Source organism: Strix uralensis, chromosome 16 (genome assembly GCF_047716275.1).
Source record: "Strix uralensis isolate ZFMK-TIS-50842 chromosome 16, bStrUra1, whole genome shotgun sequence".
Classification (NCBI taxonomy): Eukaryota; Metazoa; Chordata; class Aves; order Strigiformes; family Strigidae; genus Strix; species Strix uralensis.
The window spans coordinates 1,971,587-1,985,016 of NC_133987.1; the positions used below are offsets into that span (position 1 = coordinate 1,971,587).

The 13,430-nt window shown below is 44.9% G+C and overlaps 1 protein-coding gene across 3 annotated transcripts in view; it reads right to left on the reverse strand.

Annotated features, from left to right (window-relative positions):
* Positions 1-10,181, reverse strand: part of CRAMP1 (cramped chromatin regulator homolog 1) — a 49,148-nt gene extending 38,967 nt beyond the window's left edge. For 2 of the 3 annotated variants that reach the window (XM_074886582.1, XM_074886580.1), the window contains exons 1-3: positions 9,794-10,181; positions 7,038-7,387; positions 146-339 (exon numbers count right to left, since the gene is read on the reverse strand). In XM_074886582.1, coding sequence (XP_074742683.1) covers positions 146-339; positions 7,038-7,386 — 543 coding nt within the window. In that variant the 5' untranslated portion in view covers position 7,387; positions 9,794-10,181. The remainder of the gene's footprint in view (positions 1-145; positions 340-7,037; positions 7,388-9,793) is intronic. The other variant, XM_074886581.1, reaches the window with a different exon arrangement.
* Positions 10,182-13,430: the final 3,249 nt, after the last annotated feature.

The following is a 13,430-nucleotide window of genomic DNA, read 5'->3' on the forward strand; positions in this document are numbered from 1 at the left end:
AAGTGTACAGACACATATACCCAAACAAATGAGTATGTGTATGGATGCATTTTGCTCCTGCAAATCTCAACTGAATCAACCTTCGTTAGGAATATCCACATACTAAATGAAGCCATCTAAACTTGTTATTTTCCTCTAGGCTTACCTCATACAGTCCCTCGAAGAAAGTATTTTTGTCCTCTGTGCTCCACGATTCCCACTGCCGTCTGACCTTCTTCCCTTCCTCCTTCTCTCCAGCTGAGGCACCCAGGTTCCTTGCTGCTGACTTGGAATTTCCAGCAGGATTGCTGGGAGGAATCCCTGATGTGCCACCAGATGTAGTCCCTCCATTATCTGCTGCTGCAAAAAAAACATGACCAGAGTGAATATTAAACCAAGAGGAAGATTTCATGGATAGAGATAAGGGAGGAACTCTGAATTTTCTCCTTCTTCACTACTCCCATCTATATCGGGTTTTTTCCAAGATATTTCACCTGAAATACAACAGGCAAATAACAAGGTTTGTTTTAGAGAACTAAGATCTCAAAGAGCAAAAAACAAGGGGAAGGTTTCAAAGGCTTAATTTTGTATTTGCAGAAATAAGACAGATAAGCAGGAATATACCAAAGCAACCTCTAAAAGGCCACACACTCTGACGCTTATACACTGGTGCACTCTGCAGTTGCCCCTTGCAGCTGCGAGGAACTGCTGAGCGATGCTGAACACTGATGTGACCAATAAAGCAAACTAATGGCCATGAGAAAATATACATAATTTCATATCCTTGTCTTTGGTCTTGATCTTACTGCCTCCAAAATAACCGTGGTAAAGAAAGGACTGAAAGATGTCTGCTTTTAGTTCATCACATGATAACGGATCAGTATTCTCCAGAATCTGATCCTCAGGATAAAGAGCACCATCTCTGACACTTAGCCCATCTAGGATATTTCAAGGTATCCTAAGGACGGCAAGTACCAACCCCTTCTCCCCCAAATCCTGGTGTGGCTTTTGGAAAAAGGCACATAAGTATAATCTTGATTGTACCTTTGTCAGTTATCGGCACCCCAAAGAACATGGATCAGAAAAAAAAAAGTATCAGAAATGCTAAAATGAGAATAAACCCTGATGGAACTAAGAGAATTTGCTGTTCATGCAAGCAGGGAACAGGGAAGAAAATAGGATGAAGAAACTGCAGGATGGTGAGAGCTACATATAATGCAGTAAGATTCTATTCCCTCACCTTAATTCAGAAGGAAAAACCTCTTTTTTTTTTTTTTTAATCACCTCTGAAATTATTAGTCTTTCAAAGACATTTTAATCAGCAAAAACATTATCCCTAACCTTAAACCTGTGATTTATTCACAACAGAAATCAAACCAAACATCATGCTTGGTTTGACACTGTAACAGATTATCAGAATGTTAATCCAGAAACCAGGGAGACCTCCCAAAAAGTGCACTTTTTTTTTTTCATGAAAATGTAACCATTCTCAGTAATTTGCGTTTCCAAAATACATTCTCTTCAATTTTGCTAAGAAGTATTATTTAAGATTTGACTGCCCTTAGCAATGCAGGCATGTACTTCATAGAACAGGAGCCTTTTAACATTGAACATACATTGCTCATTAAAAAGAAAGCTTATTACCATTTTCATTTTTTCAGTTACTGACCTTTATGGTTTGTGTTTTATCTCATGATAAATTGGCTTGCCTTAGTTTATTTGCTTATAAATCCAGCTTGTACAATACAGCAGTCACAACTAGTTTCCCAAAATTTTACACACATTAGCACAGTTCTTTTTCATATTTAGGCTTAAAAAGTTGACTTACCTGTTCAAATTCAATTACATGAAGCAGTCTGTTTGCCTGACAAAGTCAGTGTTTTTATCTTTCTCATTCAAGAACCAGTTTGATAATCCTAATATTATTTAAAAAATACTGTCAGAAGAATCAACTGTTAGAGGCTTACTATGCTTTAGAGATTTGAAGGACTTGTACGTAAATCTTAACTGTAACTATTCAGTTGCAATTTGCAAGTAATTCTTTTGGATGACAAAACCGTATTTCTCCAAATCCTAAAAAAGCTGTTTGTTCAAGTTATGAAGAACATTTGAAATTAAACCTGGAAGAGAGTAAGATGCATGAAAGTACATTTTTTTCCTGCATACAATAAACATTTACTTGATATAAAATACAACACTGTGACCATTAAAAGGTTAATGTTTCTTTTATTTCTAGGAATGACTATTTGATCCTTCTGAAGAAAATTACTGTCACCACAGGGAAGCATGTAAGGCAAAACATGAAAAAGAGTCTGACATCTAGAAGAAAATGCCCTTAAAAACAACTTCTCAAATAAACAGCTTCTTTTACTTCCTAAAGCCTTCATCAGCCACTGGTAAAGTAACTGAAAGTTAAGCAATTTAATTCTGGTACTGTGAAGGTAAATCCTTTTAAAAAAGGGAAACCATAAGAAAAACCTGAACATTTTAATAGATGGTTGAGAAGAAAACCAACAACTTTAAGACACAGAATTTCTCCTTTATTCTGGAGATTGGAATATCACCATTTGCATGGTAAAGAAATGCAGATCTTAATATTTCAAATCCTCAATCGAGAAGGAGGAACTCAAACACACTAGTCCCCATTAATCTCAATCTACAATCTCCCGTTGCTACTAGCTCCCAAGGCAAAAGCCGTCCTTTATCAAAACACAGCTACTGGATTCTATTCGAGTTACTATTCTGATCACAGACCTCTAACTTTCTGAGAACTCATTCAGAGGAACAACAAATGCAGGGTTTGGGGGGTTGGTTTGTTTGTTGGGTGGTTGGGTTTGGTTTGGGGGTTTTTTTGCATCACTGTATACATACTCAAATAAGTAAAAACCTGAAGTCAGCTGCCTGAAGTTCAGACCTTATCAAGGATTTTCTACAGATTGTGCAGTACGCTTGGTACACATGAAGTTTTCATTATTAAAAGGCATGAGAAGCAGAAGTATCAGTGAGGACTTTAACTTCTAATAAGACTATAAAGTTGGGTGTATGTAAAAGATGAAATTAACAGTTCTATCGAGGACATGCTAAGGACTCCACTGATTCCACTCCTACAAAGCTCGTAACTGCTCTTTTGTTCCTTTATATATACTTACTATTCTACAAGGCAAATGTAATCCTGGGAAGTTTATAACAGTCTTTCTTGTTTTAAACACAAATATATTACTATCCAGACAACTGTTTATCATATATGAAGATCTAAAAATTCTAATATCCTGTCACCTCTACAGAGATCTTATATGCTGTTTAATTCTTCCAGGAATAAAGGAGTTGGCTACATCATCCCTTTGCATCAACTTTCTTACTACTATGCATGGTAATATTTATCATTGGGTTACCACAATCCACCCTAGAGCTTACTGGATCTCAGTGAGAAGGAACTACTTATTACCACAAAACAAATCCAAATACTTGTTTGGGCCATTCTAAACCTTTTATGAATAAATCTAGAGCAATGATGTGAAAGACATCTTCAAGCTTCAGCTCATCACCATTAGACTTTGTTATTATTTCCTCCTGACTTCATTCAGAAAATGGATAAAAACATGGAAATGGGAACACTCTAGTTTAAACAGCACATGATGGCAATGTATTTCACATTTGCTTTTACCGATGTGGTCACAACATACAAATGCACGTTCTAACCACCCTCACTTCATGGGAAAAAGCCCCAAAACACACCTTAAAACCTGTGCTCAGCAACTATGTGGCTTATTTATATTTGAGAAGTAAACATTCAGAAATCCTTCTTTTTCAGCAATCTTACACGGGTCTGCTTCCTCTCCCTCAATGAACCTCCCTGCTTTTGAACTCTCACAATAAACTGCCTCCACCCCACTATTCCTTCAAGTTCCTCCTCTGATTTCAAACAAGTTACTTTAATAATTACTTCCAAGCATTCATACTTCAAATGGTGTGCATTAGCTGAGGTGTAGACTACAACTTGAAAATACAATAAAGAGATGACCAACACCTGAGAATAAGATAAAAATAATCCTTGAAAAAAGCAGATTCAGATATTTATGCAGGAAATTTGATAAACCTCTCAGCAATTCAAAATGGATTGGCTGTTTGAAGTGAAATAGTTTTCAAACTATTTTACTATGCTACTTTCTACGACCTTTTTGACCTAAACTCAAAAGTACAACTCAGTACACAAAAGGCAAGAGACTCTAAAGATGCGATTAAAGATTACATCAGCGTAATCTGAAAATTAGCAATACACTTATACATTCTGCTAGGCAGAATTTGAGAGTTGCTATGAGCAGTCTTCCCTGAACCACAGTAAGATAAAGTTGAAAAGTCAGCAGCTGCTGAGTGGGCAAACTCTTCCTACAGCTTACAGTAAAGTTTATCAATAATTTGTCTGCTACAATGAAGCATCCTAAAAGCACAAATGCCAAAAATAAAAAGGGATCTGCAACAGTCAGAAGAAAAATACTATTTTCACACTCTTTTAAAGACACGATTAGGGCAAGTTAATGCCTGCTGACTAACTACAATTTGAAAAGAAATTAAGTTTACTGAATACACACTCCTTAAGAATAGCCTTTGAAAGAGTTTTGACTTTAGAAAACACGGATTCTAAGAGCAGGACCACTTTAATAAAATTTTCAAGATTACATTATTGCATTGTTGAAAGACTATGATAAAAGCAAGTTTCTGGTTTCACTGAACTAAGTCTAAGTTTGGTCTAACCACTCCTGCTGGCCAATGTGAAAATTACCTTTGCAGCTATCACCTTGACTGTGACATGCAAAATGGAAAAGCTTCCAGTTTTCATAGCTGATCCAAAGCACATGCATTCGAGCTGTTTATCATTTTTATACTTACAGGAGGAGGAGAAAGTTGATGGGACAGCAAGTGGAAGGATTTAAGTCCTATCTTTATTAGTAATCTTCGCCCTCCAATTAGTTCCCTACTGGAAGCTAGCTCTGTGAGACGCTTCACTCGGAATGCAAAGCCCTATAAATTCTGATCACAAGACATTCCATTAGGGAGAATTCAGACAAGCCTGGAAAACCTCTCAGTATGCATCCCTGCATGTAAAGAACTCAAATTAGCAAGGATCCCACTCGGTAGCTCTGTTCTCCAAGATCTGACAGTTATAATCTCAACCGTATCAGAGAAATCAACTTCAATGGATTCACATCAAAATTAGCCAGGCAGAGCTGTGGCTGGTCTTACAATTCAAAAAGTGAAAGCATAACCATAATTCTGCCATCAGCTGTCACCCCTAATGATTTAAGAAGTTTCCCCAAACCTGACAACACAGTCAAGTACAGAGTCAAGTGCAGTGATTACAAGCACTGTCTATGACCAACTACTGAAATAATATTTTCCATTCTGCATATAATTTTATTAGGGGTATTTTGGAATCTGAATTGCAAAATAAACGAAGTTTGCTTTTCAATTGTGTCAATACACCTAGTTAAAAATTGTTCTGCTGCTCTAAAATTGCAAATGAATGTTTACACACAAATATACAAACATCAATATACATGTGCACGTGTGCATACATGTATTTTGTTCACACATGTATACACTTTCAAAGCAGTGGAATCATTTCAAAGGCTTGTCAACTATGAACAACATGTATTCCAACGAAACACCTCCTCGCATTTAATACTGTTTGCAGCCCTTGAAATAATTATCTGTAGCTAAACACTCCTGGGCATTCCATCTGGGTTTTTTTATTTGGTTTAATGCAACTGGGAGAAAAATTAGTAGGCCTTTCTGTTCTATCCTCCAACATCACACAGAGGAGTTTCTCACTTAAAACAAAAAGTTTAAGAGATTAAAGAGGACTTACTAAGGTATTAAAAAATACTTTAGTCAATTATATAAACTAACTGTCAAGCAACTGAGCTCAATAATTTCTTCATGATATGGCAATAACTAAAATATCAAAATTTGCACTGCTTTATTACTGCAACACAAAACTATCGTAATTCATAACAATTACCTGATGTCCAGCATGTGCATACCACTGTAATGGACCAAAGAGTGAGGTTCTCTCCAAGACGTGCTTATGCTACATGGAGTTTTATTTCGTTTTAGCAGACAAGTAAACTTTGTTATTTCAAATGTTGAAGAAATCTCTCAGTGTTGTCCTTCTCAGAAGTTAACAGAAAATAACGTTTGAGTACTTTTGCCCAAGGTATCCAAAATTAGTCTCGAGTACAGCTCAACTACAGTGCCAGGTGTCATCCAGTAACTGCTGAGCACACACAATAGCACCAAGATATTCAAATATCCCTGCTGCCTTCTAGCTACCCAAGTAAGAAACAGCTTCAAAAAAAAAATCAAATTCTTACCTACAGTGTTAAAGTGAAAAAGCTTGTGTATGCATGTATGTACATACAGACATCAGATGTATACAAAGCAATCTCAAAAACTCAAATTACATGGAAATGCCCAAACTGTTCTGAAACAGTAATGCAGGACTCATGAAATCTCAGAAACGTATATGTTAATATGTGTATTTCACAGCTGTTTCCAAAATAGTTCTTTGGGCAAAAAGGTCATTAGAAATAATTGGGGGAAATCACCAATATCTTGTGGGTTTTTTTCCCTTATTTAACTAGCACCCAGTGAATTTTGTTATTATCCAAGAACTGAATTCTGAGTGTGGCCACCTGATTACACAGCTAGCTGGAGTCTAATTTCCTAACCAAAATACAGGAATTGCCTAAAACTCACGAGAGATGAAAGGCAGGAAGGAATTAAAGGTTTGCTTCAATAATGGAGAATTTTTTTCCTCCTCCACATACACATCCAAACCTCCCATTTCTGCAAGTGCAAAGAGGATAGTGGGCAGCAGAGAAGCTGAAGCCTTGGGACACAAAGAAGATTTCAGCTATACTGTGAGAAACAAGCCCCAAAACACCTTCCCCAAAACCAAACAAAAGATGGCATCTACAGGAGAAGAATGACAACCCCCAAACCCACAGGTGACTCCCCCCACCCCGCCTGCATGTTTTAAGGATGCCAAAATACAGTACCTTTGCCTTTTGCAGCAGTACTGCTGCCAACTGAAGAGGATGCCTGGGAATCCTTCTTCAGCCTCTTGCTCTGAGGTCTGACGCTGGACCTGAGAAAATGATGCTGGTCCTGGCTGTGGGAGGGCTGGAGGGAGGCAGGGGCCTGCGATAAACTGGGGTTCGGTGGGGGGCTGCTGTTAGTGTTGTTGTTAATAATCTTCTCTTCTTTCTTTGTGCTGCTGCTGCCTGGAGCTGCCTCTCCTCCTCCTCCTGCCCCTTCTTCTTCCAGGGACTCCTCATCTCCTCCTGCTCTCTTGCCCAGCTTTTTCACCCCTTCCTCCCCGCTGCTCTCTCCCAGTTTCACTGTCATCCTGTTGGGGAGGAGAGAGAGAAAAGAGGGGGGCACAAAGTCAGGCCAGGGAGCCCCCCAGAGAGGGAGAGAAATCCCTGGGCTGAGAGGGGAGAAGTTTAGCTGCAGAAATTCCTCTCAACATGGCCGCCGTTGTTTGTTACTAAATCCCCTTTCGTTTGCTGTCCCGACCCAACAACCTGTGCCGAAGGCGGGAGGGGGAAAGCCCCGCCGGAACCCCCCCCAAACGGGCCCAAAAGGCAGCCGGGCTCCCCCGGCAGCCCTCCGGCACCCTCCCGAAGGGGTTCGGGGCGCCTTTGGCGGAGAAATCGCCCAGCCAAACTCGGGCGTGTGGAAGCGCTCGACAGCCGCTGAGAGGAAAGGCAGCGGCCGAGCCCGGCGGAGCGGAGCGGGGCAGCGCGGCCGGGCCGGGGCGGCTGCTCGCCCCCCATCCTACCCATTCCGCGGCTCCTCGGGCCCAGGGGGGCTCTTCTTTCTCCTCACCATGGAGCCGAGGTGATCCGACCTGCCGCGGGGGGGGGATTCATATTCCTAGATGCGGCGGCGGCGGCTTCTCCTCCTCTCTGTGTGTGTGTGTGTCTCTGGGGCTGGGACTGGCCGAGGCTACCAAGATTTCCAGCTCCCCCTCCGCCCCCACCCCCGCCGAAGCCCCGGCACCTCTCCGCTGCTCCCCGCAGGGCAGCCCCGAGCCCGGCCGCCTCCTCGGCCAGGAGCATCGCGCCCGGGCCGGGCGCCTGTCACCGCCGGCCGCCGCAGCGCGACCCGCGCCAGGCGACGGCCTGGCTCCCACCGCCACCCGCTGCTGCCTGCCTCGCTCCGCACCTTCCAGCCGAGGGGTTTTAAATTAACGCCACCCCCTTGATTATTTTTTTTTTTTAATTTGAAGGGCAACAAACCCTGCAGGCGTCTGCAGCGGCTTGTCCCCCCTCGCCTCGGTGGGGACCATGTAACTCATGGCGATGCTGCGACCTCTTGGCCAAGCAAAAAGTTTTAAAACATCATTTGCTAGAGGACCACTCCTGGACTCTCTGAGAGGGATCACTAAACAACTTTAATTCCAAATCTGACGTTTGGACCGGCCACTGGAGTGACCCCTCACTCTGCCTAACTTCATAAACCCTCTCCATTCTGTAGTTTAAGTACTTGGAACAAAATGCCAGATACACACAATAAAGCTTAAGGCATTAAATCCTACTATCTGCTAAAACCCAACACTTGGGGTTGGTTTTTTTTTTCTTAAAGAGTGTAAAACTATTACTGACACTATATCTAAAAGAAGTCAACTTCCAAGAAAGAAACCACTTCCAGCAAAACAGAAAGAAGTAGCAGTTGCAATGCAGCTGCCTTATCACCACAGCAGGAGCCACAGTCCAACTTTAATTAAGGGAAAAGATAAAAAGCCAACAAGAGAATGAAATTCTGAATATCACAAATAAAGAAGGGCATGACTACTGATTAGGCTGACACCAGAATAACGTGGTTTAAAATAAACAAGATGCATCAGCATTATATGGCGTACAAATGTGTGTGATTACAGTTTATGGATTGTATTCCTACTATTAAAATGATGTTTTTCCCTGGAATGATTTTCAGCTAAACCACTGAATCTACCAACTCAGAATTATGTTGGGCAACGTTCCATTCTTTGCAAACGCTCAATAAACTGATTTGAACTGTGGATCTAAACTCATATTAAAACTCGGTTAACTATTCACCTGACAGATCCCTAATTACAAACACAAACTTGTTCACACAACAAAAATTACAGTGTTTTCTGTTATTTTGAGGACAGAAACCTTCCAGCTCTGACAGTCTGTGCTCAAAAGCTTCACTTAAGGCTTAAATCTCCTTGATTTCAAGTTTAGTTTTATTGCTGCATATTGAACGATGCATCCACTGGCATCCCCCAACAGTTAGCAGGGGGATACAGGAGAAACACATCTCGGGGACAAGACCAGGGCAGCCAATCCCTGCACCTGCCCCACTTCGCAAGAGCTGGCTCCTTCCAGCATCCTGCCTAAACCACCCAGCAGCGCCCTGCACCCAGTTTACCCATTTCAGCTGCCTTCTCCTTTCGTTTTCACGTTACCCCTGTTTTTCCTTTTTCATCCAAAGGGAAACTCTTCTCAACCTCGCTGCTTTGGCCCTCTAGACCTCCGCACAGAGGCGCCCTCCCTTCCCTCCGCCCCCCACACAAGCCCGGCTCCCCTCAGATGCTTCTTCCCCGCAGAGCCCAGCGCCGCCGCGCCCCGTTGACCGACGGCCCGGCCAGGAGAGCGGGGCCGGGCCGGGCCGTCCCGCCGGGGACACGGACGCCCCGCGGGGACCCAAGGCGCCGTTCCTCCCCCCACCCCAGCAGCCCCCCCCCGCCCCCACGGGAGGCTCCAGCCTCCGCCCCGAGTCTCACCTGCCGCATCAATACCGCCGCGCAGCCTCCGCGCTCCAGCTCCCCCGCCGGCGGCTGCCTCGGGTCTTCCGGCACCCGCAGCCCCAGGCACCCCCAGGCTGCGCCCCAGACCCGCCAGCTCGGGAGGAGGCCGGCGCGCCCTACGACCACCGCGGACCCCAGCGGCCCTCCCAGCTTTGCTGGCGGCGGCAGCCCCGCTCCCGGCCGGGGAGGCGACCGCTCTTCCCCGGGCTCCTCCGAAACCGCGGCCGCGGTCCCGGCACGGCCGGCTCCCCGCTAGGCCTCAGCGCCCCCGGCCGGAGCCGCGGCTCCCCGGCACCCCAGGCTCGGCCGCGCTCCGCCGGCCCCGGAGCGGGTGGCGATGGGCTCTTGGCGGCGGCGGTTCCGCTTCCTCGTCACCCTGCGCCGGGCCGACGGGGCGGGGCAGGACGCGGCGCGCGGGCCCAGCTGAGCGCGCCGGCGCTCCCGCCCCGGGACCCCAAACAAGGCGCCCCATTGGCTGGCGGCGAGTGGGAGCGAGGCGGGAGGCGGGGCCGGGGCCCCCGCTCAAGCCAAACAAAGCGCGGCGCGGGGCGGGTGACGACAGCGGAACGCAGAGGAAGAGGCCGCAGCCGGTGTCCGTCAGAGGGGAGACAAATCCTGAAAGCTGGCTGCTGATTGGCTGAAAGAAAAACCAATTGGGGGCCCTATAGCCGGGGCCCCGGCCGCGGCCCGGGGCTCCATTGGTCAGGGCGGTGCTCATTTGCATGCGGCCTTGTATTTAGGGCCTGGCGCCGGCGGCCCTCTCGCTGAGAAGGGGCGTGCTGGGGGTGGGGTGGGGGGGCTGGGTGTTCCCCGCGGCGCGCGTGGCCGCTGCTTTGCTTTGTTCGCTCCGCTCCGCCCCCGCCCCGCCCCGCCGGGCTCCCCCGCGGCTCCTGTGCTCGGGTCTTACCCAGGCGGGAAAAGCAGCGGGGGGCTCCCCCGAGGCCTCGCCCGCAGGGGTCCGCTGGCCCAGGCGAGCTGTGGCTCGCGGAGCGCGGGCTCGCTGCCCGCTGAAGCAGCATCGTTGCTCCCGCTCCTTGACGCCCGGCGGGTGTGCGGGGGAGCTCTGGGACCGCTGTCCCGCGGGGCTCCTTGTGCATTCCCGGGCCGGACCTCGGCACCGGCAGGGATGTCTGCCGGGAGGGGCTGCGCGGGGCTGCGGCTTCGGTACCGAGCAGCGCTTCGCAGTGGGGGCGGCTAGAGAACGCGCTTCCTGCTAATTCCGTGGTGGTTTTCGCAGCTATTAAGGAGAAAAACAATGCCAGGGAGCGTGGCTGAGTGCCAGGGGCCCGCCTGCCGTGAGGGTGGGGGGGGGAAGGCCAGGCCGCCTGAGGGGCTGGTTGTGTTCCGAGGCGCTCGGAGCTCAGCGGGGTCCTCAGGCCGCGAACATGCCCCTGCAGAATGAGGGGCCTTAATAAATTCTTTATGGTTTGTAAAGGTTACAAATAGCATATATGCAATTACAAACGTGAAGCCTTCTGGGAAGGCCTAATGTCTTCACAACTTGGGGTTTTCTTGCAGAGTTTGCACTTGTGTAGGTACCCTTAAATGGGATTTTTGTTTTAATTTAAACAAACTGTCTTTGGGATTAAGAAGCTTTACTCAGTGATGTACTGAGTTAAAGGGGTTGAATTTAATTTACTAATCTAATGTTTTGGCCTGTTTTCCAGTGACTGCTCTGATACTTTTATGTGGTGACTTCATGTTAACTGATAAGATTTTCAAAAATCTTACAACTAGTACTGTGGGAGATTTTTATTTTAATAAATTCTTTGTTGAAAGAACATTAGATCATCTTCTTTTTGAAGCTTTGTGGCTCTCATAGCAGGAAAGGATGCTGTAGTCCTCCTGAGGAAAAACGCTGTAAACTGTATCTTAGAAATCAATGTCTTAACAATTTAAATTTCATGATGGCATCTAAATTCTGGCAGACCCATAGAGAGCGTTGCAAGTGATCATCTTATGGTGAACTAAACTTGAACGTGCCTTGGTCTCTGCGTCGTTTCCTATAAATACGCTGCAAAGCGTATCTGTGAGTAACCAAGTGTATTGCTATAAATGGACTTTGTAAACAAAGAACTACATTGCTTAATGGTCTTGTTGTCACTGTAGAGCTTTGTATTTAAATCTACGCTTTGGTTTTTTTGGTAGAGTATTTTGCAGTTTTGTTATAATGTAGCACAAGATCACATGGCTTATTTTTGCCACTTGATTTGCCCACAAGCAGATGTAACAATACTGACGGGAAATGATGCATTCTGCATCTACAGTGCAATATATTTCCATGGCGCTTTACCAAGAGACATGAAAGTATCTTCAGCACCCCAAGGAGCTCAGATTTGAAGGTTTCCATTTTCTCTGTATGCAAATAACTTTATATGCTTGAATAGCCACATTGCCTCGAGTGGACTGTTAAGGTGTGAAATTGCTCCTGTGTGTAAATGTTTGAGGAAGACTGAATAACAAGGAGTTGGACAAGAGCTGAGAGGCAGGGGAGTAGGTTTAGGTTGAGATGTCAAAAGAACTTTTTGGAAGTTTTTTTAGTAGTAGGGAGGGTCCATGATCATGCTCTGGCAGACCTGCACAGATGCAAATAATTTTTCAGTGTTTGTTGCCATGGTTTTCTAGACTAGGCAAGAACATTAACTTGGATTTCTTGTACATCCTGTGTATTTTAAGGTATGAATAACAAATTGCATGTTTAATAGAAATGGAGCAAGCGGTGCAGGACTGTCCAGCAGAAGGACAAAGTTAATACTTGTGGTTTATGTTGAGGTGGTTTTAATTTTGCATCTAGTGTGCATGATTGTTACACTAATTATAACATAAAAACACTTTTCCAAAGATCTCAGATGTAAAAGCCACCAATATAGTGGATGTTGTCCTGTATTTTCCTTTGATGTTACTTAGAAACATTTCATTCATAACTCATTTGTTCTTACAAGGCTCCGAAGTTGTTTAATCTGGCAAATGATAATGGATGATCTTTGTGTTACTGAAGAAGTTCTTTCCCATTCAGGTAAGAAGATTTAAACCAAAGGTCAGACTTCTAGTGTTAATCCTTTATGGCTTACTAAAGAGGAAGCACCTAATCATGCAACTTTTATTTTTTTTCTCAGCATCTGAGGTCAAGCCCTGAGAGGAAGGGATGAAATGCAACTGTTGTGACTACACTGCTGAAGCCTGTTCTTTGACTGTTGGGGGACTTCAGGGATTCAGAGCTGTTAGGCATCTTTTATGAGCGTAGTACCCAGGAGGGAAGATCCTGGGATGCCCTGTTCATTTGTCTGTTTAGGATATAAATCCTTTACAGCAGCAGGGCTTCTCTGTTGAATATTGGAGGAGAGGGAACTTTAATTTCCAGCTGAACCTGCACAAGTAGGGATATGTAGTTTAGTTATTGGGCAAAATTTTGTGTAACATTGAACTGGGCGATTATGAAAGCTGTAAAAACGGTCACTTGAGCAGAGACAGTCAGTGGGGGGTTTTTTAGATTATTTTTATTCCAGTCCAGAAAGGGATGATAGACTAGACGATTGCTTGAGGCTTCTGCTGGCCACGTATTTCTGACTTGATTGTACTATGTAGTTGCAATAGTTCCCTCAGCCTGGTTGGC